Below are 25650 nucleotides of genomic sequence, written 5' to 3' on the forward strand. Positions count from 1 at the left end.
TTTAGAGTCAGTCATGGTGGGCAGGAGGAAGGTAAAGAATGTTCCAGGGCACTCTTCCAGATCTGGACTGCCACTATGCAAGGGACTAATCTCATTGATCTGATGTCATCTACTATTTCTGTATTTCTAAACCACTCAGCCCTCATATATCTTTGTTATTAACTGTTTCCTTATAGTATGCTTCCATGGGGATCTTCCAATGTCTAGTAGTATAGCTAAGTTAACATGGTTACCTTTTCCTCAAAGGGGATGCTGATTTCTTTTTGTTTTCCCAAGTTAGCTGCCTTTTTAAATGATACCTGTTTGAGAGCTATCCTTCCTCCTCATTCCAGATTTTCCAATAATTGTCTGCTGGGTTCAAAAGTCACGGAGGAAGATGGACAAGTGAGTTCAGTGACAACATAATTGCATCAATCTTGTTTCCTTGTTTTGGAATTTCTGCTAAAAATCTGGAGAGTAATAGGACAATTCTTTTATCCCTTTGTAATGTCCCTCTGAATTCTCATAAAATCTTTAACTCATTGACGTAGACAAGACACAGTGATGAACTATTCTGCAAATATTGTGAGGAGCAAGCATAATAGCTCTAGTGAAGCTGCACGTCTTCATAAACATCTTGTGATCTATGCCATGAATTAGATGTAAAGCATAGGGCTGAAATGAATCTCCAATGGCATTTTGCTGAAGACAATGACTCTTCAAAGTTCTTCTCTGACAATGTACCGCCAAGCAAATGATGCAATATACTTATATCCTTATATTCTTATATTCTTATAATTATGCTGGATTTGATTCTTGAAAATCAGTTTGAAAACATGCTAGAAATAATGATGAAAAACATTAATAGACACTCCATTAACTAACAAAGATGGCATATCCATATTCTAATGACAGCAACAGACAAATAAAAGGTTGACCACAGCTACTGTATCAGCACATCTCTGTTAATATGTTTATAGTTTATTATTTTGTTTTGATTACAGATCATTTAAGCTGCAGGTACTTTTAAATCATGGCATTCGACTATTCTGGTGTAGCTAGCTGGCCTGCAGAAACTGTGATTTGTGAAACCGGTTTGGAATCCATGAATGTTTTCTGAAAAAAGATGAAAAATAGTGAAGAAGTGATAGGAGATAGTAGCTACAACATATATATTTGGTCAAAATTTAAAGCAATTTTTACTCTTATAGCTCACTAATGTAATGATTTTATTGTCTCCAAAATATGACTTTAAAGTAAAAGAATTGTAGTGAAGAACCATCTGGACACAATCATGTGCCACATGCTCTAGGATGACCCTGCTTGAGTAGGGAGATTGGACCAGATGACCCAGTGTGGTCTCTTCCAACCTGACCCATTCTGAGGCTCTGTGTTATGCTGTGAAGGATGAATCAAAACTCATAGGGTGATTTTTAGAAGACTTAAATATCAGACTTCTGCTTCAAGAGTGAGGACTCCACATGTCTGAAACCATATAATATCAGAAGCCAAATTAATAAGGTTAATATCTTTTTCTATGCCATAGCAGAGGAAACATTGGTGAAATGTGAATGTCATGAATAATCATTGTGGTGTTTGCTCTCATGGCTGAAGACGTAAATGTTAATGACACAGTACAGGAATAAAATTAAACTGCTTATGATGTTTGTTTTTATTTTGATAACACCAGCTTCATTGAATCAAGCGAAGGCCAACTTCATACCCCGAATTTAACAAGAGGGCAATAACACTGACCTAGGGAATGTCCAGGAGTAGGGAAACACATCGCAATATGTTCCCAGAATACAGAATCACAGAATCACAAGGTTGGAAGAGACCTTCAAGACCATTGAATACAACCCATGCCCTAACACCTCAGCTAAACAATGGAACCGAATGTCACATCCAGTCTTTTATTAAACACATCCAGGGGTGGTGACTCCACCACCTCCCCGGGCAGACCATTCCAGTACTTTATCACTCTCTCCATAAAAAACTTTTTCTTAATGTCCAGCCTATATTTCCCTTGGCACAGCTTAAGACTCTGTCCTGTGGTTCTGTCAGTTGCTGCCTGGAGAAAGAGACCAAGCCCCACCTGACTCTAACCACCTTTCAGGAAGTTGTAGAGATCGATAAGGTCACCTTTGAGTCTTCTTTTCTCCAGGCTAAACACCCCCAGCTCCCTCAGTGGTTCCTCACAGGGCTTGTGGTCCAACCCCTCACCAGCCTCGTTGCCCTCTTCTGGACGCACTCAAGCGTCTCAAGGTCCTTCCCAAACTGAGGGGCCAGAACTGGACACAGCACTCAAGGTGTGACCTCACCAGTACAGGGGGAGAATGACCTCCCTGCTCCTGCTGGCCACACTGTCCCTGATAAACGCCAGGATGCCCTTGGCCTTCTTGGCCCCCAGGGCACACGGCTGGCTCGTGTTCAGTCCGCTGTTGACCAGTACCCCCAGGGCCCTTTCTGCCTGGGCACTGTCCAGCCACAATAGTTTCCAATCCTGCAAAAATTGATCCTTGAGAGACTTCCTGAGTAAGCCTTTAATAATCTTCTGTTTTTTGTGTTGAAGTTTTAAAATGCATATTTACTTTTGGTATACCCATTGTGTGAAGGATGGGTCTTCAGTCTGTTTAAAATCTACCTCTTGCTGGTTTGTTTAATTTATACTACTTATACCTGTTCTTGTGATATTTCTCTTGATCTTCCAGATCTGTATAATATTCTTCCCTCAATAAAAGTTTCAAAGCTGCTTTAACACTAGCTTTGTTGGATTTCAGTATTCTATTTATCAAGTAAGAGGCTTCAGTCTCCTAAACTGTCTTAATATTTTCTTTCCTGGAAAGTCTCTTCCCTCTCCTTAAGACATAAGCTTTTTGATGGATAGTCTGACTGGAGATGAAATCTGTTTTTTTTGAGAACGGTATTTTTAGTATATTCTTATCCAGAATTCTATTCTAATCCCGAGTTCTGTAATATAACATTACTTGTCAAAACATTCAAATACAAATCTAACCATTCATAAATTCAATACACAGTGGTTGATCAAAGGTAGTATCAAATTACAGATTTAAGTGAAATATGTGAGTGAACATACCCATCACGTAGTCAACTGCATTTTTGAAATGCCCCAAATATTGGCTGAAGATTTATTCCAAACTGCAGCAAGAAATTTAAAGAGGCTGCTTACCTGGTTTTGAGGAGCATAACTATTTCCCTTCTTCACAGGGCCTTTTTTCAATGCTTTCTCCCTGGCATGGTCTGCCATCAGGTCCTGGTGCAGGATTATTACACTGGCGAGTTCGAGTGCTCTCTCCATTGATGCAGGTGGACCAGGCAGTCCAACAGCTCCAGCCTCCATCAGTCACAACTGGTATGAAGACAGCATACAGGATTAGGCCATCTACCTCTTTCAAGGCAGACCATGATTCAACTCAGTTATGGTGGTTCTGCAGATCATTGCAGCCTCCTGAACACAACCCATCACAAAGATTTGGCGTTTAAAAATGCATTTGTCAGTGGCAGCGCTTAAGAACCCTGGGCTTTCAACATTTTTGTCATGCTAGGAAACAAGCTCTAAGGCCCATTTTGGGCACCTGTGCATTAAAAACTTGGCCACAGAGAATGAATTTACTTCACAGTAAATTTTTTATGTTGTCAGTTGTGGAACTGCATTCCTTTCCCTTTTCCCCAACCTAATATTAAACTAGCACAGTAATTGTGAAACATGAGCATGTGCTAGCAGACACTGAGCTTTTGCAGAAAACTGAAGACAAAATAAATTAAGACATGGTGAGACTGCTTTTGCCTGAAATCGGTTTACCAGTACGGCACCAGGCTTTGATAATACTGCTGTGTTCTTAAATGAGCTTTGTGTCATTCCAAGATGCAGTAATGTAGGTGGGACAATGAACTCCAAATTAGTGTACCCTCTTTATGGAAAGAACCCAGTAACTTACCTTACCTTCCACACCTTGCCCTTGAGATTTGACAGCAGTAGGTATAAAGGAGAAATGCTTCTATTCTTATGAAGGCTCATTTTGTCAGCCTATTGTTACAACAGATATGCTCATTTTAGTTTATTTGGAGTATTTACTCACCTTTCACTAATGTAGATTTGGGAATCTGACAAGCAATTCCCTTAAAATAACTTGAGCACAGGCATGTACAAACTCCATCTACCAGCACAAGGGTGCCTCCATTTTTACAGGGTTCACATTTGCACACACTGTATTCGGTAATGTAGTCTTCAATTGCCCTTTCCAAATTTTGTTTCTTTAAATATGCATCTCTTAGCTTAACTGGAACAAGTGTATGTATTGGAGAAGGCTGTGGAAGAAAAAAAGCCCATGCATAACACACTCTTCTAAAGTTCTGAATCCTTTCGATATAATCATCACTAGAATAAAAATCTGAAGAAACAGTTAAGATAAGGTAATGTGTGAAAGTTCATTATAAACTTGGAGTCTCACCTCCATCATAGAACAAAAGCTTTCAAACTGTAAAAAGCCACAGCTTAGAAGAAGCTGTACTTACCCGCTGCTGTATCACTACTGGAGCATCAACCAAAGATTTAGCCCACTCTATATAATCCTCTACATCAACAGTTTTGGCTCCTCGTAGTAACATTTCTTTGATTTTAACTGAAAAGTCAATCTTCCCTCCCTCAACTAAGGAAAGGACATCATCAATGACAGCATTATCGTTCATTTCTGCTGCAGAAAAAAAAAAGAGGGTGAAGAAGGAAGTTTAATGCCCATGCATCTGGAAAAACAACTGTCCTCCTAGTGCAGCCAGCTCCTCTTTGTAAAATGATTATAGAGAGAACTCTTGGTTGTATTCAATATCTCTTTGCTTATACCTCTTATGTGGGAGGAAGTCTTTAATTTTGCAATTAAATTAGAAAACACTAGATCTGAAAGGAAAAGAAAGGATAGGACAAACTGAGACACATTATAGAAATCACAGTCCTTTGATGACAAGAAAAAGACAATGAGTAATTCTACTGTATCCCCTGAGCTAAACCAAAATAGGGCATGAATTGGAATAGTAGGAACTTTTACTTCATAATTAAAATACATGGGCAGAGCACTGAAAATTATTGTCTCTTATGCACTTAGTAGTAAATATCCTTCCCTTTTGCAATTTTTATACCATGTGAAATAAAGCCCATCTCCAGACACATAAAGGAGCTGAGGGCAACAATGACAGGCAGGGGAACACAAACAGGGCAATCAGAGAAAGGGAGCCCCTGCTTTGGCTCCTCCCAGGCCTGTTTCAGCAGAGCCATTAGCCCTGTAGGATGGGGCTGAAGATGAATCAGCAGCAAGATGAGTCAATGGAAGAGTTCTCTGGATGCAAAGAATGGCATTTTGTGATTGCATGAACTTAAATTCGCAGCATGTATTTACAGGGGTGCCGTTGAAAAGGTAAGTGGGGTTCAGGGTGGCTTTGGGAGGAGCAAACTTGAGAAAATAAAGGGATAAAGGCAAAAAAAGGGGACTGATTGTATGTAGACAAATGACTGATCTATGAGCTACTCTGCTGTGTATTGTCCTTCATCTTTGCAGTTTGTCCTGGCCTACCATTAAATTCCATTCTAACTCTTTCCTAGGGTGAAGGGACTCTATTCTGTGTGCATGCATGTATAAAGCCCTGTGTGCCAGCAGCTAGAGCTGGACAAGGGCTGATGGGCACCTGGTGTTTGTAGTGGCAACCCCTGGCTCAAGTGACAATACATGTGCCAGGGTGTGATGACTAGCAGGTGTCGAGCCAGACTAGTAGGTGAATACAGGGTAAGTGGCTTGGGAGCCAAGTGCCAGAGCAGCTGTTGCTGTGGCCTAGATCTGGTAGCTTTCTGTGATGCAGTGACAGCAACAGTCAGCAAGGGATGACCAATAGATGTCATCTACTTGGCCTTTTGTAAACCTTTGGTACAGTTCCTCATGACTGCCTTATCTCCCAATTGGAGGCATATGGACCTGAAGGGTGGACTTATTGGTGGACAAGAAACTGGCTGGATGGACACAGCCAGAAGGTTGTGATCAATGGCTCTAAGTCCAGGTGGAGGCTGGTGATGGGTGGTGTCCCTCAGGGCTCTGTTTGGGACTGGTTCTCATCAGTATCTTCATCAATGATAGAGTGGAGTCAGGTGCATCCTCAGAAGGTTTCCAGATGACACAAACTGAGCACAACAGAAGGATTAAGACAACAGAAGGATTGATTTCCATCCTGAGACACCCAGACAAACTTAAAGGTGAGCCCACAAAAGCCTCATGAAGTTCAGCAGGTCCAAGTGCAAGGTGCTGCACCTGGGTTAAGCAATAGCAGGCCTGAACACAGACTGGGAGAAGAACCTGTGGAGAGCAGCCCTGCCCAGAAGGACTTGGGGGTGCTGTGGGTGAAAGGCTGGACATGCCCCAGCCATGGCACTCCCAGCCCAGAGAGCCAAACGTGTCCTGGGCTGCATCCAGAGCCCCGTGGGCAGCAGGGCAGGGGAAGAGGTTTTGCCCCTCTACTTTGCTTTCATGAGATCTCACCTGCATTCAGCTTAGGGATCTCTAACATGAGGAAGATGTGGACCCTGTGGAGAAAGTCCAGAGGAGGCCACAGAAATGGACAAAATATTGGAAGACCTTTCTTTCCCATGAGGGACAGGCTGAGAGAGATGGGGTTGTTCAGCCTGGAAAAGAGAAGGCTATGGGGAAACCTCATTCAGTCTTCCAGTACTTGAAGGGGACTTATAAAGAGAGAGGAGGGTAATATTTTTACTAGGTTAGATACTGACAGGACAAGGAGGAGTGATTTTAAACTAAAAGAGAGGAGATTTAGGTTAGATGATAAAAGGAATTTCTTTACTCAAAGTACAGTGCAGCAATGGAACAGATTACTGTGCCTCATCCCTCTGAGTGTTCAAGGCCAGGTTGGAAGGGACTCTGGACTAGCCTGATCTAGTATGTTGAACCCCTTTCCAAAATGATGTGTTGGAACTAGATGATTTTTAAGGTCCCTTCCAACCCGAAGCATTCTGTGATTTTGTGTCTATTTTTAGAGTGAGACAAGTGGAGGAGCCAGATACCGGGTTTCTAGGCCAAATACTGGAGTGACCTCACAGTTCTGGGTTTGATTGAGATCGGTTCTCATATGAGTGCATTTCTGTCTAAGGCAACTGGAGGTCAGAGGATCTGAGGGCCAGTTGCTGGATTGACCGAGCACCTAAGGCCAGTCCCTAGAGACATCCACAGCGTGTGTGTCTTGGAGTGCATCAGAGTCTGCACCAGCGGTGGGAGTGGAGCAGTGGGCCTGTGTTATCTCTGCTGCTGACAGGAGAGGCTAATGGTACAGTTGCTGGTTCAGCTGGATATTTAAGGTCAACTGCTGGAATTATCTGTACTGATTATATATAAGTATTGTGGTGGGACTGAAATACCTGAGGCTTGTGCTGCCTTGGACCAGGTGGCCTCCCAACCCTCAACTTTCCTGTGATTCTGTGATATTGACCACTGAAAGACTTTCTCCCTGATCAGATGGAGAGGAGAAAAAGATGAAACATTTGTGCCATTTGAGTTTTTCTGAGCACTTTGTTTTGTCTGTATTTATTTGTGGCCAGTGATGTCTGTATGCATGTAGGTGTGCGTCATGCTGATGTGTTCATATGTGTGTGTGCTGGCAACACATTCTCAGGCTGCCTTGACTTGAGAGAATGGAAGAATATGAATCTCATCTGTATTGCTCTACTGGATTTGTCTTTCCCCTAACAGCAATAACTGTATTGATCATTCAGGGGAAGCAGCTCGTGTTATCTCTTCTTAAGCTAAAGATATAATGTAAATCAAGGATATACTTACATTTGTCCATCCTGTGAATATTTTCACATTTGCCACTATCAACATTAAAATTGGCTTGTATGTTTTCATATGCAATATTGGCACCTAAGTGATAGCCAAGGCATTTTTTCACATCTTCTACAGTGATTCCTGGAAGTAGAAAAAGGTGATTAGATGGATTGAATAAGCATAAATAGCAAGATATTGTTATTCTTACAGAATACATTTCAGGCCTATTGGAAATGTTTATGGCTTTCTTCTTGCCATTTATCTTTTATTTTTAACTTGTCTATGTAATGAATATGAGGATGACTGTAGTTGAAGTGCCTGAACAGATCCAGGTGAGACCTGTGGTGACTAGGAAATTACCAAAAATGGATTTCTGTTTTTCTTTATCTGGTTGAAAGCAGGTTCACTAAAATGGTTCAATAAAAATGGTTCCTTTAGGAACCATTTTTTTCCTTTTGTCATATTGAAATTTTGTCTTTTGCAGTTGCTCAATATTTACTCTTTTACTATACTAACTTTTTCTATACTGAATTCTCTCAGTCTCTCCTTATCTCGATTATGTTTCTCTACTCCTTTTCCCCATAAAATTAATCAAGGCCATTGATCTCTTAAAAGTATGCTTTTTCCATTAATTCTAATCCACCTCTACCCACTACTGTTTCCAACATCTCCTTTCTCCTTATTGAACCCAAACCCAGTATCATCTGCCACTTCAGCATTCTGTTCAGAAAGAATCTTGCTTAAAATTGGGATTTAAAAAATTCAGACTACAATCTCGAGGTGATGAACAGAATAATAGTGGGAAATGAAAGTGACATATTTGTCCCATATCCCTTTTCATAGCCTGAATATTTGATAGTAATATTGATATTGGTGGTGCAAGCAGCAGGTGTTCATTTTCTGATCTCCAAAATCAATGTGAGAATTGTCTTTTCTCACTTCATTCCTGTGTCATCACTTTAATCCAGCACAAACCCACATACATCTGAACTGCACGTGAGGGAAGACTAAATTTCTACTTTCCAATTTTAATCAGGGCATGGAATATTCCAGTGTGACTTTTGAAAGCTATGAAATCAATTTCAACACAGTTACATGCTCCATGTGGTTTCTAGAAAGCACTTCAATTTATTCCTTGTTTTTTGTCACCACCATACCCTTAGAGTGATTGCACCACAAAAAGGTATCAAATAGGATTCAGGGTTTAGGTGGGTTTTCTTGTCTTTGGACAAGATCTCTTGTGAATTATGCAATTATTACTATTGTGTTCACAAGGTTTGTTAAAGGTTTGTTTGGCCCCCTTAGTCACAGACTTAAAACAGAGATTTCAAATAGTTCTGTAAGCTATAAAGGTTGACTTAATCTCATGTAATTCTATAATGTCACTGGTGTGCCACAAGCAGCATGCACTGAACTGTACTTTCTCAGTATTTTTCCACATACACAGATCTACCATAAAATGTCTCTTTGAAAGTGTGGGAACTTGGTCATAGCAAGGCCAACAGAAAGCATACCTAGTTGAGACATAACATAGTTATCCAGCACGTAAACAAGTTCATATTTTCCTCCTACAGCTCCAGAGACTGCATAGTGAGTGCCATAATCTTCTAGGAATTTGAAATACTCCCCCTTGTCGTATTCAGCAGGCAGAAATTTTAAATCATCAAGGAAACTATCTGTGAGACGAACATCACGACTCCGAATTTGGAACCTTCCCAGCTGAATCTGTCCTTTTACATGCAGAAAGGTTTGGTTCTGAAAGCAGGGAGAAGAAAAGAGAAGTGAGTGACATTCTGGCATGCAGCACAGCATGAAAATCTATTCTCTTTTACTTGTAAAGAAGCTGCAGCACTTTTCAACATGGCAATCAATCTAGCATTATGGAAATGGGACAAACGTATTTTATAAAAATTAGAAAGCTCTCTGATCTAAACTGAGGAAGTAGCAAGAGAGTTATTTTAGTTCTTCCAATTTTGTAGAACTCTTCCCTTATTTCAGGAAGGCCTTTGTGATCTATTTGACCACAGGTCTCTTGAAGCACAATGCCTACTGAAAAGTGGCTTTCTGACTTTTGTAAAGTAATTGAAAAGTAGTTCTACATGGCTTGCTAAATAGCAGAAGCTGCCCACTCAGGTCAGATGGCATTTCCTCTTTGTTTATAGTCAGAGCACACCTAAGTTCTCTCTCTTTTTGGATCACTTCTCTGTTATTCTCATATTGTCAGAAGGAAGGACACAGCTCCAATTAAAAACAAAACGCTCCTGACTGTTAGAAAGAAGGTCACAGTTCCAATTAAAAACAAAAAACCCCCAACCCAACATCATGAAAGGAAAATTAATGAGGAAAACCCCTCCATATTATGTATTTGAGCCATACATACGTTGTAAGTCTAGATATAACAACCGATTTTTTTTTGTAAATTACACTCCAGGTGATTTTATATCATATTCTAAATTAGGACCTAGCTACTGTCCATACCTTGTGAAATAAAATCTTGTGAAATAGTTGCACTTAAGACTCTAAGGGAACACGTGCCTTCTAAAGCCCATTATTATTCGCAGTATTTATGTGACTCCCTTAATAGTAGGGCCCCATAGGAGGTATGTAAAGAAACCTTGCTCCTGACCATTGTGTTATCCAACACCATTTAAAGGATCTTAAACTGCTGACTCAGATGCTGCTTAAGAGTGGCAGAAATCTTCAGGTACCTAAATCAGGAAATTTTTTACTTAGATGAGGAAATTTTTGTAAGTGCAATATTCCTGCCAGCCAGCATACACAGTTCCTCTCCAGGTGCCTCCAGACGCCTCCAGGATTAGGACTTCAACTTTCATGTGGACCCTGGAGGGGTCTCATGCAGGGTCTTTCACTCCACTACCCTGCAGCCCTGTGATTTTGCAATGATAGAACTCATGTGATAGAGCAGATTGTGACTCATTCTCTGGACTGCTCTCTCAGCAAGAATTTGAGTCCAAAGATCCTATCATAAGCCACTGGACTATAAGCAAACATTAAAACCCTCTGAGCTATAGAGCTTGATATTTTATGTCTGTGAAGATTCATGGTTTGAGGTTTAAATGGTTTGTCTCCATCCCAAGAAAAAATATATCAGTACAAAGGCAATGCTGTATTCAGCTTATCTTTATTGTGCAGATCTTTGTCTTCAGCATTATTTCAATTAATCAGTGATAAAACTTAGCTTAGCTTTCCCTTACATCTGTTTGAACTCCAGAGCTCCGAATGGGTCCTAGACAACAACACTGACAAACTTGAGGCAAATGTGATATTCTCTCCACATGGTGCACTTCAGCTTTATGGAGCTGATATGCCTTGGATATGATGGCATATTGTAATCACAGAGCTTGGCATGAAGTGTGGAAAATGGTATATAACCTGATCAGTTAATTCCATTAGTACGCAGCTGCTGGATTAGGCTATAATGTTGTGTTCTGCTCATTTTGGCTGAAGGAAAAGTTAATTTTCTTCACAGTGGCTTATCATGGGACTGTGTTTGGGTTTTGTGATGAACACAGGTTTGATAATACAGAAATGCTTTTGTTATTGCTGGACATTGCTTGCACACAGCCAAGATCATTTCTGCTTTTTGTGCTGCTGCGCTGGCAAGGCATTTGGGGGTGCTTGGGAGGTTGGTGGATATACAGCTGGGACACGTGACTCAAATTGATCCAAAGGATTTTCCATACCTTATGACATTGGACTCTGTATATAAAGTGGGTTGAAGAAGGAGGAAAGGGAGGATGTTTGGAGTTATGGCATTTGTTTTTCCAAGTCCAATTGCTTGTGATAGAGCCCTATTTTTCTGGAGATGCCTGGACACCTGCCTGCCCATGGGAAGCAGTAACAGAATTTCTTGTTTTGCTTTGCTTGTGTGCATGGGTTTTGTTTTCCTGTTAAACTTTATCTCAACCCATGAGTTCTCTTGTTTTTGCTCTTCCCATTATCTACACAAGCCTGCTGGTGGGGCAGTGAAGAAGCAGCTCCCTGAGCCTGGGATTCAACAACAGCGTGTCTAACATCACTTTCTGTGATTTTGACCTCACTAAATGCTAAGGCTACTTCTTTGCTATCAAATAAAATGGGGTAGGGTCTTTCCACTCTTTCAAAGGGTAGGTAGAAGTATGGCTTATGCACAATCCCAAAATGGGCTTGCTTTTCTCCAGACTGTCTACAAGAACATTCCCTTCAAATAGGATGTGGGGAAGTGCAGGATGGGCATTGCTTATGAGAACTAGCACTGACTGAAGTCATGCCAGCAAGCTAGGAAAACTGTGGATTATCTTGTACCAGTGCTAGTGCCTGTTCCTTACAGCCCTGGCTAGTTTATTAGTACAGATGTACCCACATGTCTGAGATTTGACCTTTTGGTCATTATTCCTAAAATTAATTTTGTGTTTATGTAGTGTAGGCCTACTCAGTGGCAATTTTTCATCATAAGACTTGATCTAATTTGTCCACATTGCACTAGATCAGAGCTGCTCTTTAATGAGGATGAGACCAGACATCTTGATCCTTTCTAACACCAAGCCCCTGATGAAGATGAGGGTGCTTGCTAATCAAAGACAAACAGTGGGAAAAAGAAAATACTTTGAGTTGCTATTTGGCTGTGTCTGAAATATTAACCCTACTGTCACCACTATTTCATTTAAAGAAAAAAAAAAAACAAATTAAAAACAAGCAGCAGCTGACTAGAGTACTTAGATTACTATTGTCTAATTCTAAGTCTGCATAAACTGTACCATTTGTAAAATAGCTACATTAAAACCTTTAGAAGAATTAATCTCACCCTTTCTGTGTAGCTTTGCAGGATGGAACCAAACGTATAATTCTTTCTGTAGTCATATTTGAAATTTCCTTCTGAAGCATTTTTGTTACTCCCATCAGTAGGTGTGTATTTCAGAGAGGCATCAACACTAAAATATTTCTGTTTTTCTATGTAAACCTCTTGTAACATTTTCACACGATCATGGTAGTACACAGATGAGAAAGTTTTGTCTGCTTTTGTCTGAGAAAAGATAGAAAAAATGTTGTATGAGAAAACAACAGGCAGCAGTTGAAAATTATATGTAACATTTTAAAGCTGTATTTTTTACAGAGCATATCAATGTATTTTCTTACAGCTCTTTTTCCTTTTAAACCAAAACAAATGGAAATAGCACTCCCTCCACAAATTGCCTCATTGGGATCAGTTCAGTGGCTCAAAAGTGAACAGAAAGCTGCAGTGACAATAATTTAGTGAATATTAAATCTCAGCATGTAACACTGTAATTTAGGTGTGTCAACAGTGCCTTTACACTGTCTACAACTTCCTTGTGAGGGAAGAGGAGAGGCAGACACTGATCTCTGCTCCCTGGTGACAGTGACCCGAGGGAATGGCCTGAAGTTGTGCCAGGGAAAGTTTAGTTTGGATATTAAAAAAGTTTCTTCACCCAGAGGGTGTTTGGGCCCTGGAACAGCTCCCAAGGGAAGTGGTCACACCACCAGCCTGACAGAGCTCAAAGAAGCATTTGGAAAATACTCTCAGGTGTGATCCTTGTGGTGTCCTGTGCAAAGCCAGGGGTTAGACTCAGTGATCCTTGTGGGTTCCTTCCAGCTCAGGAGATTCTATGGCTCTGTGTGAGGAATACTAGTCTCTCTTTTCCTAAAACACAGTTAAAATTTGCTAAAAGTTCCTGACTTATGAAATAAGTCAGAATTACAATTCAGCCTTCTTTTCTTACAGCAAATAATAACTAATCCAGTTATTTTAGTATACTTTGGCAGAACATCACATTTTAGCAACTGAAAATTGTTATACATCAAAACCAAACATAACCAGAGATCTCTGGGTCAGACTTACTCATTTTGAAAGGACCTGATTTAAATTGTATTTGTTTTATCAAGTTCCTACTTACAGTAATTTAGAAGGCAAAATTGTGCTTTGATTTCTGAAAAGTGTCTAATATTTTTTTCAACAATCATCAACATTTTTGGTGTTCAAACCTCACCAAAAGTCATAGTCTGAAACTTAAAAGCCTAACATTTTTTTTTCCCCAATGGGACAGAGAAAATCATCACTCGTTAGAAAAAACAAGTAGGATCAGAATATTGTAATATTATGTCTGCCTTTTTATCAGTGGCTTTTACAAGTCCTTGAAAATGTCTCTTGTCTTGTCTACCTAGAAAAAGTTGGTTATCGTAATCTTTTCTGTACACCTTCTGCTCATTTTTTTTTGCTCATATTTTAAACATTCCAGAAAGATAGCTTCATTTGTTGTGCAAAGGCGCAGCACAAAGATGTGGGAGTTTGTCTGGCATAACTGAGCTTAACTGCCAAAGTAAGTGATAACATAACTTCTTTTCCTCTGAACTTTAGCACAAGCTTGAGCCTAAAAAGCTGCTGTCTGGCCCAAGAGATATGCTGAGTCTTCCAAGAGTATTCCAGGAGCTGGCATTCAATTAAACACATCCTGTGTTGCAAAAGACTTAAACTTACATCATACGTGAGAACAGCCACATTCCACGGCTTGCGGTAGTATGTCCGTGTGTTCCCATCACGCACCCGCTCACAAAGACCATTGAAAAAGTCATTGTCAAACGGGCTGGCCACTGGCTGCATCCCTAAAACATTGATTCTACAAGAGAAATACAAGAGAAGTTATACTTCAAAAGAGGGCATGTCAGCACACCTGTCCTGGTAGACTGGAAAAGCTGTATTCTGTCAGAGATGGAGACTATAGCTGTGGAACTGGATCTTGCTGCATCTTGCTGCATCCAAGCAGCTTGTCTCATCTCTTGTGGTTTCTCATCTGTGTACTGGAGATAGTTTTGTAAAGTTCTTGAAGGATCATGTATGAGAAACAAACAAATAAAAGACATTAAACCTCAAGCACAGTGAAAACCTTAGGCATGAAAGGAGGTAAAAACCATTTTTCCTTACCAATATCAATATATTTGTGAGAAAGAACATTTGTTCTTGACAAGTACATCTGTAAGAAAGCATTCCTTGTAGATTTAAAATGTACATCTCAATAGCTATATATATATATTTAATAACTTATATTAGTTTGTTTGCTGGTAGGCACTTGGTTATCAAGCATGTACAGCATCCATCAAATCTTTAGAAGGAATATACAGCTACTCCCATCATTGTCTCTTCTTGCAGGGTGTGACCTAGTGGAATGGCAGCCTTTCCTGGAACATGAGAGGAAATCTAAACCATTACAAAACCAGGGAGGCAGGAGCATCAGCTGTATACCTCTATGCATCTATATACTGATGTACAAGAAATACTTCCAAAAATAACTCCTTGGAAGATTCTGTATAATTTGTTTGCCCTTTTGTGCCTGTTTCATACATATCAATCTTTTCAGTGTTTCCAATATTTACATATGGCAAATGCATATGTACCTTTCTGAATGTAGAAAGTGATAAGCAAGCCATCAAAATCACCAGTGTCATTACTGCATCTCTATAGAACATTTTCTCATGCAAGATTTTAGTTAGAAGCTTCTAAAATTGTCTTTATTCTTGGTTTACTTCCCAATGCTAAAAACCCAGCATTTTTGCTCTTGCACAGTAAGAAATTAAATTAAAAGGATGTATAATTTTTGTTAAACACACTCTGGTGCTGTAGTATACTTTTATCTTCCATTCAGTTTGGATTGCTGCCTTCTAATTCTATTTGTACGTAAACAATATGTCATGTTTTCTTTTTGTTAGAGATGAAAGAAATCCAGCAGGGTCTGAGAACAGAAAGATTAATTTTCAACTTAGATTAATGACGAATGCTCCTGTAAACAACAAAGATCCAGTAAGTGGACAATGCAATACTGGAAGAAAGCTGTGCATAAAGTGTTGTTGCAGTAAGGCATCCCATTACAGAAATAGTCAAGAGATATTTTCTCCCTTTTAGACATACATTTTAGCAAAGTAATTGACAATTACTGATTGGTTGTGAAATATCATTAGAAACAAATCTATATATCTATAAAATTTACATTTAAATAAAATGTATTTTTATTCATGTGACATATATGTATGATTCTGTTTACTAACATTATGATTCATTTACACTGTTTGCAGAGCATATTACACTGCATGTTTTATCCTCACAAGTATACAAAATAAAATGGTAGTTAAGTGTTCTTGCAAAGGCTACTTAGCATTTTTGAATACAAATACTATGATGATTCATATTCCACTTTTGGGAATGTCACCATGCCCCAATTTTTTCAGCTGGCTTTGGAGACAATCCCAAACTCTTCACTAGGCCCAATACTACTTTTTACTACATACCCATGTCCTGCAGTCCTGCCAACTTCAGACACATCAATATCATGGTTTCGACATGGTGACCGTGGCTCAGATTCACAGTCATCTTCATCAGAATAGTCTCCACAGTCATTATCTACATTGCACACAAGTCTTCGCTTTATGCATCGACCTGGTCAAGGAATAAAACATTGCCTGAATGCATTTTTATCAAGATGGACTTTAAATGGCACGCTCAGCTACTCTTTCTTAAGATCTTTCTCTGTGTGTATTTCTACTGTTGTCTTGAGGGACTAAAATCCTATGCTCTGACACTTTCAAATGAAAAAACTTGCATACTACTGTTATATGTATGACAGCGGGATGAATGAGAAAAGTAAGTTGCAGGAGAACTGCTGTCATATGAAGAAAATTATTGCATCCTAGTCTGCCCTATAGTAAAGTTCAAATGTCTGGTTGGTTGGGGTTTTCTTATTTGTTTTAAGAGAACACAGGGAAATATCAATTCAACATCAACAAAAAATTATTTCTAAATCATTTAAATTGTTGCTGTTCGGACTATATAAACACGTACTATCCAAATCTATAGTGATTTGTGCTCTAAAGCAACAGGCAAGTAGTAACTTTCCTGAGTTTACATATCACAAGTTTTACAAAGATGGTTGGTTTTGGGTTTTTTCTACAGAATTTAAAGACTTTAATAAATTAGCTGTAGTATAATAAATCAACATTTTGATATTATCAACCTCACCTGTAAATGCCACACAGTCTCTGTGAACTAGTAGTTAAAAGTTTACTTTCTAATTTTAAATTGCTTTATTTGCACTTTTCAGTGTTTGAGTTAAAAGCAATACAAAAATGGCTTGGAACTTCAAATTCATTTACCATCTTTCTGGTTTTGTTTTGACTAGTTTTACTACTATAAACTTTTCCTACTTTATTTTGGTTTCTGATGAATCTTGAGCACTACATTCATATGCTTTGTATCACTTTACAAATTTATTATCTTATTTTGGATCTAGATGCATGCTGGTCTCCAACTAGCATCTATCATGCCAGTTAGTTTGGTAAACTTCCATATCCATTCTGTCAAGATTCCCTCAGTCCTAGTTTTTTTTCCTGGAGATTTTTCATAAAACCTAGTGATCCAGTAGCAAGTGGGGCAGTTAAGCTAGAAGAAAGGATATGGTCAGTATGGTCAGCTTCTGACCATGGAGTAGAAGTTACAGAAGAATTTAGGCACAAATTAAAATGGAAGATGAGAGGAATGTACCCCTTCTTAAGTGGTTTTGCTGCTGTGGTTTTGGCATTGTGCTTTTGAGCCCACCTGTCCATGGACTGTTTTTAAGTGCTAGCATGAGGCTGATGTCACTTATTCATAGAACTAAAATGTGGTTTTTGAGTTACTGCTTTACTTGCCATGGCATGAAAACAAAACCCACCTGAACTGCACTGAAAGTCAGTACCACAGTCTGGTTCTGGTTCTTCAGGACAGGCTTTGCTGGTTTTACAGGTTTGTGTGTCTCCTAGGGCCTCCAGGCATGCTTTTCCACCAAACTGCCCGAATCTTTCAATACGTCTGGAACGAAACTTGAAAGAAAAATAAGACTATTAATATTGCTCAGAGAGAAAAGAGAACTCTACCGGAACTTCAGGTTTCCAGCTGAACTTACAGCTTTTCAAAACTAAACACTTTTGGTGAAATTTTTGTTTAAAATCCAAAGGCACAATTCATTAATAAAATAAAATTGAAATAATAATTATGATTAATAATACTTATCTGGTATGTAAAGATGCTAATTTTTCACTATTTAGTTTACTTCACTATTTTGTTAATTTGTCTCCAGTGTGGAAATGAATAATATATATTTTGTATGTTTTCAAACCTTTGATTTTTTTAAAACTTTAAAAGGATTCCCCAAAGAAAAAAAAAAATTGCTTTGGAAAAGATTATGTTTTGCTTTTTTAGTTTGTTTTTTTTTTTTTTTTTTTTTAATTCAAAAAGGAAAAAAAAAAGTGTTGAAAAATAAAGTTTTAAACAGAAACACACACACAGCCAAAATAGATCCTTTTTATGAAGAAAACTTTTTGAATGAGCATACTTGAGTGGTATTTCACAACTGGATGTAGTATTCTCTTACTCTATGGCTTCAAATCTGACATTACTATGAGTTTCATCAAATCATGAACATACAGTATTAAGTGCTGCAATCTAACACTTCCTCATAACCAACAGGCAGACAGATATTCCCTTGGTTGTGACTTTGGAACAAAGGCTTCCAAGGACAGCTTACCCTTTGATTGGTGCATGGGTCGCAGGGCCCCCATGCACTCCAGCTGCCCAGTTTGCAATCTATTGGAGATGGAGCATTCAATTCCCTTGTTCCCCTGTGGAAAGCTTTTTCTGAAGAGCTGTAAAACAAAATTTTCCAGTACAGTCCTGGGCAGTATACTAAAATCACATGTGAGTTTGTGTTTAAACCATAGACCAATATTTTGGAAGCATCTTCAAGCTGATTTCTTCAAGCTGTTTTACCTCTGTAGCAGTGCTTAGATGTATCAACAGCTGCCCAATATGAAATTCTTTGGTGGTTTAAAATGACATTAAAAACAACATTGAAGACTTAATAAGCCAGGTCTTTTCTCCTTTTTCAGACCTTTGTGCATACAAATGCTCTTCTGGTGGGTCATGCTATTGAAGAGAATGAAACAATAATACACAGAAAACATCTGCACTTTCCTATTCAGACAGTGGTTGTGCTCCCCAATATGTAAAGCTAAAAACTAACACACAGCAGCACATCTCAAATGGATGTAGCACTTCAATACATCTTTGTGATTTTAGCTAATTGACTTAGATGTTGTTGGTCTTAACCCTGGATGAAAACATAAATGCCTTCCAGAGTTGAAAGAAGGCTCATAATTAAAGGTATTAGTAATGAGATAACTTACATTGCTAGAAAAAACGACATGTTTAGCTTCCTTACTATTGTTCAGCTTGCCAAGTTGAATACTCTTGCAGTTAGGCTTATTTTTTTTTTGAGAGTGACTTGTCGTTTTGGTGCTCAGTTTTAAATATCATAAAACTTCCAGTTCTCAGTACATGTAAGGCCATTACTGAATAGAAATCAAGTTTCTTTAAAGCACCCACTAGTAGATATAAAAACTGAGGTATCATAGAATTATTTATTAAGTTTGAAAACCAAGGCTATTAGTTTACTGGTCACCTTATCTTCAGTGGTAAATAGCAGAGGAGTAAAGGAGCACAGAAGTCTGACTTTACTTTTTTACTCTGAGTAACTTATTTCAATTTGGCCTTACATGATGGTTATTCATTCTCTGTGAAGCAATTCTCTCTGCATCTCTCCAAATTAAGGCTCTTGCCTCTGCTCTACAATGGGACCTTCCTTGCTGAGCCCAGCGGGCTGGCAGATCTGCAGCTCCTGCAGTGTGAGGTACCTATGGGTTTTCACTGCAGGCAGGGCTTTGCCCTCTGCTCTTTGACCTCCCCACATCGCACAAAGATTGCAGGAGTCCAAACAAATGTAACCTGATTCCATAAGATTAAGAAACCTGCAGTTTGGACAACAAAGACATAGCAGTTAGTCCAACTGTCTGGTGCCATTTATTCTATGTTAAGTTTACATCTGTACTAAATTGTTATTGAGAAAATAAATATACCTCTTCTCAGCTATCAAGCCTTAACCAGCTCAGGGATCACAGATTTGCCCAAAATTTTGCTATGACAGCTATTAAACACAGAAATAGGTTACCCAGGCAAATGGTAGGATGTCCTTCCTTGGGAATATGCAACACTATTGTCAGGACTCCTGGATAAGCTAATTTAAAGCCCTGTTTTGAAGAGAAGATCTCCAGAAGTTCCTTTCAACCTAGACTTTTCAATGTATTCAGCTGTTCTGTGAAATTCTGGAAAGTCATATTGTATTTGAAATTTGATTTAGCTCCCTAGCCTCTTCAAAACCAACTCTTCCACCTGTAAGTAGCTCATCTTACAGGCACCCCATACTAAGCAATTCTTAAAAAGTTCCTGTACAGTTTTCTATGTATTTCCCACCACTCAGCATGACAGTAACATCAACAGTGAGAAAAAATTAAAATCTACTGCTCTGGTAAGTGGATGAGAATCAGCTTGTTTCTTACTGTATCTCCAGGATGCCTTTCCATCTTCTTACTGATGGAGGACTGCAAACCTCTGAATAACAACATCTATACTGGCATCTTGGGTTGAAGACTGATAGGTTGTCCTTAAACACAGTAGGAGTGAGAAACCTTAGATGTTAGACCTATAAGATATATTGAGGCATCTGATGGGATGTCTGCAAGCAGATATTTATCTTATTCCTAGCAATTAGTAAGTATTCTGATGTTAGACAAATTTACATTGAAATATATTTCTGAACTGTTACATTATTGCTGTAAAAATAGAAACAAAAACCCTTACAGGCAACAAGGATTAATCATGGAAAGCAGCCATGTGCCTAAAGAGCATCAAACTGAAGCTACTTCATATCCTAAAGATTTCCCCAGAGGTTGTTATAAGGCATTAATTAGAGTCTAAAGTAAGAATCACAGGCAGAAAAGACTGAGTTGAAGTCTCCAATGCAAATGGAAGCCTTGCCATCAACTGCCTGCCAGCTAAAACTGATGGCAGTCTCTGACTGACTTTCAGGTAGCAATATTTTTCACATAATTAAAGATCTTTTCCAACCTAAGTGATTCTATTATTTTATAATAATCACAAATTAGCAACTTTACCAAGAATATTCACTGAATGATGTACACACACCCATGGGCCTTCTCCAGCCCATAGTCCGGAGTGTATGAGGTTCACATGATTTGCTGCAGATTTAGCTTTAGGGTTTTGAATTTACTTGTGGTTAGCTGAACAACAACAACAACAAAAAAAATCAGAAAAATCTCATTGCAAATTATTCATGAACTCTCAATCATCACTAATGCATCCACTATTAAGATTATCTGGGAAATCAAAGGGACATATATTCAAAAACATTATTTAAAAGAATCAAGATACTGCAAAAATTTGCAAACTTGTCATCTCCATATTACATTTGAAGAAAAACTGTTACTGGAAAACCACACTGAAACAGATGTTAAGTCACACAATTTAAATAAATCACTGAACATGACACATGAGAGCACGAACTTCTGAGGTGGGCATGGAAATAATTCTCTGGTGTTCTTTACTGAGAGGTTTGAGGGACAGTAGAGTACTCTTTGGAAAGCAAAAACCTTTTCACAATTAGTACACAGAACAGTTTGCACTGTGTCTTGGATTGCACGGTACACTCTAAACACCTGCAGGCCACAGTGCTCTGGTGATTTGTTGTTGAGTCATACTTCAGAATAGAGAGCTGTTGGCTTCATCAGTTACAAAAGGGATGACTCAAAAAAGAGTCTTGATCTGATAATTATCACTCACCAAGAAATAAGGCACATCTCTTGAATTTGAAGACACGATAGCATCACATGAGAGAATAGCTTTGACAACAGTAGTTGCTAGCACCATCTTCAAGCTGCACAGCCTTGGGTACACTGGGGAGCGAAGCTGCTGGCCAGTGTTACCTGCTATGGATTCCTGCTAATAATCCAATCTTCTGTCTGGACCATTTCTAACTGAGCATGCTAAACCTGTCCTTTAATTGGATCTGAATGTTAAAATAAAAATAACCATCAAAACATAAGGAGCAAGTTCTTGCCCAGTCTAGTGGCTTTCTACGGTGGAATGCCTCCATCAGTGGACAAGAGAAAGGCTGCAAATGTAATTTATGTGGACTTCTGTACAGCCTTTGACATGATCCCTCACAACATTCTTCTCTCTGAATTGGAGAGAGATGGATCAAATTCCATACTGATAGATGGATAAGAAAGTGGTGTTATGGTAACAACCTGAGTGGTCAATGGCTTGGAGTTCACCAGGGACATCAGTGACAAGTGGTGTCCCTTGGGAATCCATATGGTGACGAGTGTTGATATCTTAATTAGTGACACAGACAAAGGAATGGAATGCACTCTCAGCAAATTAGCAGATGGCACCAAGCTGAGTGGTGCTGTTGACACTTCTGAAGGATGGGATGCCATCCAGAGGGACCTGGACAAGCTCAAGTGGCCCTTGGGAATCTGATGAGGTTTAACAAGTCCAAGTGCTGGTGCTGCACCAGGATAGGAACAACCCCTGGTACCAGCCCAGGCTGGGCATGAACAGCCCCAGAGCAGCCCTGCCCAGGAGGGCTTGGGGGTGCTGTGGGTGAGAGGCTGCACATGCCCCGGCCATGGCACTGCCAGCCCAGAGAGCCAAACGTGTCCTGGGCTGCATCCAGAGCCCCGTGGGCAGCAGGGCAGGGAGGGGATTCTGCCCCTCTGCTCTGCTCTGCTGAGACCCACCTGGAGCACTGCATCCAGAGCTGAGGTCCTCTGAACAGGAAAGACATGGACCTGTCAGAGAGTCCAGGGGAAGCCACTGAGATGATCAGAGGCATGGAGCACCTCTCCTGTGGGGAAAGGGTGAGAGAACTGGGATTGTTTAACCTGGAAAGAGGCAGCATAGGAGTGACCTCACTGCAGCCATCCCATATCTGAAGGGAGCCTACAAGAAAGATGCAGAGGGCCTTTTTACAAGAGCATGGAGTGACTGAATACGGGGGAGCGGTTTAAAAAAGAGTAGATTTAGATTAGATCTTAGGAGGAAGTTTTCTGTTGTGAGGGTAGTGAGGCATTGGCACAGCTTGCCCAGAGGAGTTGTGGATACCCCATCTGTGGAAGCATTTAAAGCCAGACTGGATGGAGCTCTGAGCAACCCTGTGTCATGAAAGGTGTCCCTGTGCTCAGCTGGCACTCACAGCACAGAGAGCCTAATGTGTCCTGGGCTGCATCCAGAGCAGATGCAACTTTCAAGATCTTCTTGTTCCCACCTTCCTGCCATGTGCAGGGACACCTCCCACTAGACCAGGTTGCTCAAAGTCTCACCCAACCTGGCTTTGAACACTCCCAGTGTTGGTAATCCATAGCCTCCCCAGGCAGCCTGTTCCAGTGTCTCACCAGTGAAGTACTCCTTCCTAATATCTAACTATAATTGCCCCTCATTTAGAGTGCACCCATGACTCCTCATCCTATCACTATAGTTCCTTTCCCATTCCTACCACTCCAGGTACCCTGTGGGCACCTTCAGATACTGAAAGGTCTCAGGACTGTAAGCTCTCCACACAACCTTCTCTTCTCCCCCAACTTCCTCAGCTGTTATTGTAGGGGAGGTGCTTCAGTCTTTTAATTAACATTGTGGCTTCCTCTGGACTTGCTTCAACATATGTCTATTATAAGGCTCACATTTTTTCATTACTTAGTTTTGACCATTTTTGTGAATGACAAATTTCTGATAGAGCAGCTCTTCAGTTTTTTTTTTCCCACATGACTGTTTGGTAGGGACTAGGCCTTCATTCTCTGTGGCAGCATCCCTCTGGCCACAGAGAGCAACACAGGATTTCCCCCTCATTTTCCTGGGCAAGGCTGTGAGAAGATCAGAGAAAAGAATGATAATTCTTATCTGCACTTGTTGCACCTGTTGTTGTGAACATGTGGAATGTGTTATGGAGATTTGTTTACCAAAGAGTGATTTCTTAATTGGACACTGGAAGGTGTTTTTATGGATTGCCCGACTAGGTCAAAGCTGTATTGGACTGTCTGTAAGAGTTATGAGCTTCTTAAGAAGTGTAATGTAATACAGTAGAATAAAGCAATTAATAAGCCTTCTGCAATCATGAAGTCATGTTAATTGTTACCCAGCTGGGGGCCTGTGGCAACAGTTCTCCTCCTAGTGATCTTGCAGTGAAAACACAAAGGCTGTATTTCCAAAGATTAGACACAGGCAGTCTGGGAGACTTTAAATATTAAGAGAAGCACTGTCAGCATAAAATTGTTCAGCTTCAGGAAGAAATAGATTGAGATTAGGTATTTTCACACAGCATGCAACAGAAAAAAGGCACCTGAGCTTTACCTGCCTGCAAAAATATGTGTTCAACTGCTTCAACAGGCACCTTTATTGTGTCACATATATCCAAAATAAACAAATAAATCATTGTTATCTGACTCCTCAAAATACAGCAAGAAGTAGGGTTTTTTTCATAGGATATCTGCACAAGGAAGCATTAGAAATATCCACACGGGATGTTTATGCTCTGTGTCAGAGAAATGAAACAGTGGAGGCAGCTGGAGGAGAAAAAGAACACTTACCTTCTGCTTTCCTGCCAAATTGTGGCAACCGTCTCTGCATTGCATAGTATGGCTATAAGCTGCAGAATAACATGCATGGTTCTCTTTTGTAGGAGAGCAGAATAGAATTATTGTGACTGAATTTGTAATTTATTTATTTGTTCCTTTAGTTATTTATTACCAAGAGAACAAACACAAAGCAATGTGTACTGAAGAATGCCAGTAACTGTGCAAAACTGCCTTACTGTAAGTGCTCTAAAGTCCACTTTTCAGAAAATTCCACTTTTTCCCTGAATGAGGAAAAAGCACTTGCAAGGTTAAAAATAAACTAATTTTATTTAACAGTACCTTCTGAATATAGGAAAGACATTATGTGTTGAATTAAGAGAACCATTAACTGCCTAGTGAAAAAGTTGTAACTGTGACTCATGTAAAGAACAAATAGTTCCTAAAGCAGAGCTGTTTACAAGAGCAAGTTCAGTGCATAACAGCTTTGGAATCCTCATTTGGAGTACTGGATAACTGAAGTCCCAAGATTCTTCTTTTATTCCTCTCCCAGCCAATATAAAAGAACAACACATAATTTTTTGTGGATTTAAATGAGACTAAAACTCTTTTAGCTTTCACTCTGTCACAAAAATCCAAACCACAAGCCAGCCCTTTAGAAGAGCATTTCTTTTCAGTGGTTTGCTATAATCCAGATTTAAGGCATCATGTGTTGGACACAGTCACAAGTCATTCATAAATAACCTTCTGTTTAGCTGTCAAGAATTACATATTTGGATACAATCTTAAAATAATCATCTGAGGTAAAGATTTTCCAAATTAAATTGAATTTAATTGAAAAAAACAATAGAAGCAGTTTTATTTTTCTCTGTTGCCTGCTTTTTGTGGCAGGCTGAGGGAAGTGTGTAAAGTAAGGCAGGCAAATTTCCCACCTGCTCAAGCCTTGATTTGGATTATTTCATTTAGGAAAATCTTCATCTGCTGCAGCCTCAGTCCAGCTTGATGAGTCCAGTTACAATAAACTCATTTGTTAGGCAAGAATACAAGACACAGACACTTGCATGTAATATTGTATAGTTTCATCAAAACTGCTATCACAGTTCATGGTTCTTTAAGACACAGACTCAGACCAAACAGCTATTCAAAGTTAGTTAGCAGACCAGCAAGCATCTTTGGCCACCTTGTAGGAGGTCCTGGTCTAAATGAGCATCCTGATGGCCATTTCAGAATCTGAACAGTGGTGATTTAAATCCATATCTTAAATGCTGGTAAACATATGCCTTCATATTGGCATTAAGGCAGTAAATTGTCCTTT

General features: G+C 39.5%; 1 protein-coding gene across 1 annotated transcript; it reads right to left on the reverse strand.

Annotated features, from left to right (window-relative positions):
• Nucleotides 1-1013: 1013 nt before the first annotated feature.
• Nucleotides 1014-24427, reverse strand: C9 (complement C9). The gene is made up of 12 exons (XM_041472514.1): nt 24351-24427; nt 18380-18497; nt 17528-17675; nt 16110-16257; nt 14308-14446; nt 12619-12837; nt 9329-9569; nt 7827-7955; nt 4516-4694; nt 4080-4308; nt 3170-3349; nt 1014-1095 (listed from the first exon to the last, which is right to left on the reverse strand). Exons 1-11 carry the CDS (start codon nt 24425-24427, stop codon nt 3189-3191), a joined length of 1788 nt encoding a protein of 595 aa, XP_041328448.1. The 3' UTR covers nt 1014-1095; nt 3170-3188.
• Nucleotides 24428-25650: the final 1223 nt, after the last annotated feature.

Source organism: Pyrgilauda ruficollis, unplaced genomic scaffold, assembly GCF_017590135.1.
Source record: "Pyrgilauda ruficollis isolate IOZ18807 unplaced genomic scaffold, ASM1759013v1 scaffold108, whole genome shotgun sequence".
NCBI lineage: Eukaryota > Metazoa > Chordata > Aves > Passeriformes > Passeridae > Pyrgilauda > Pyrgilauda ruficollis.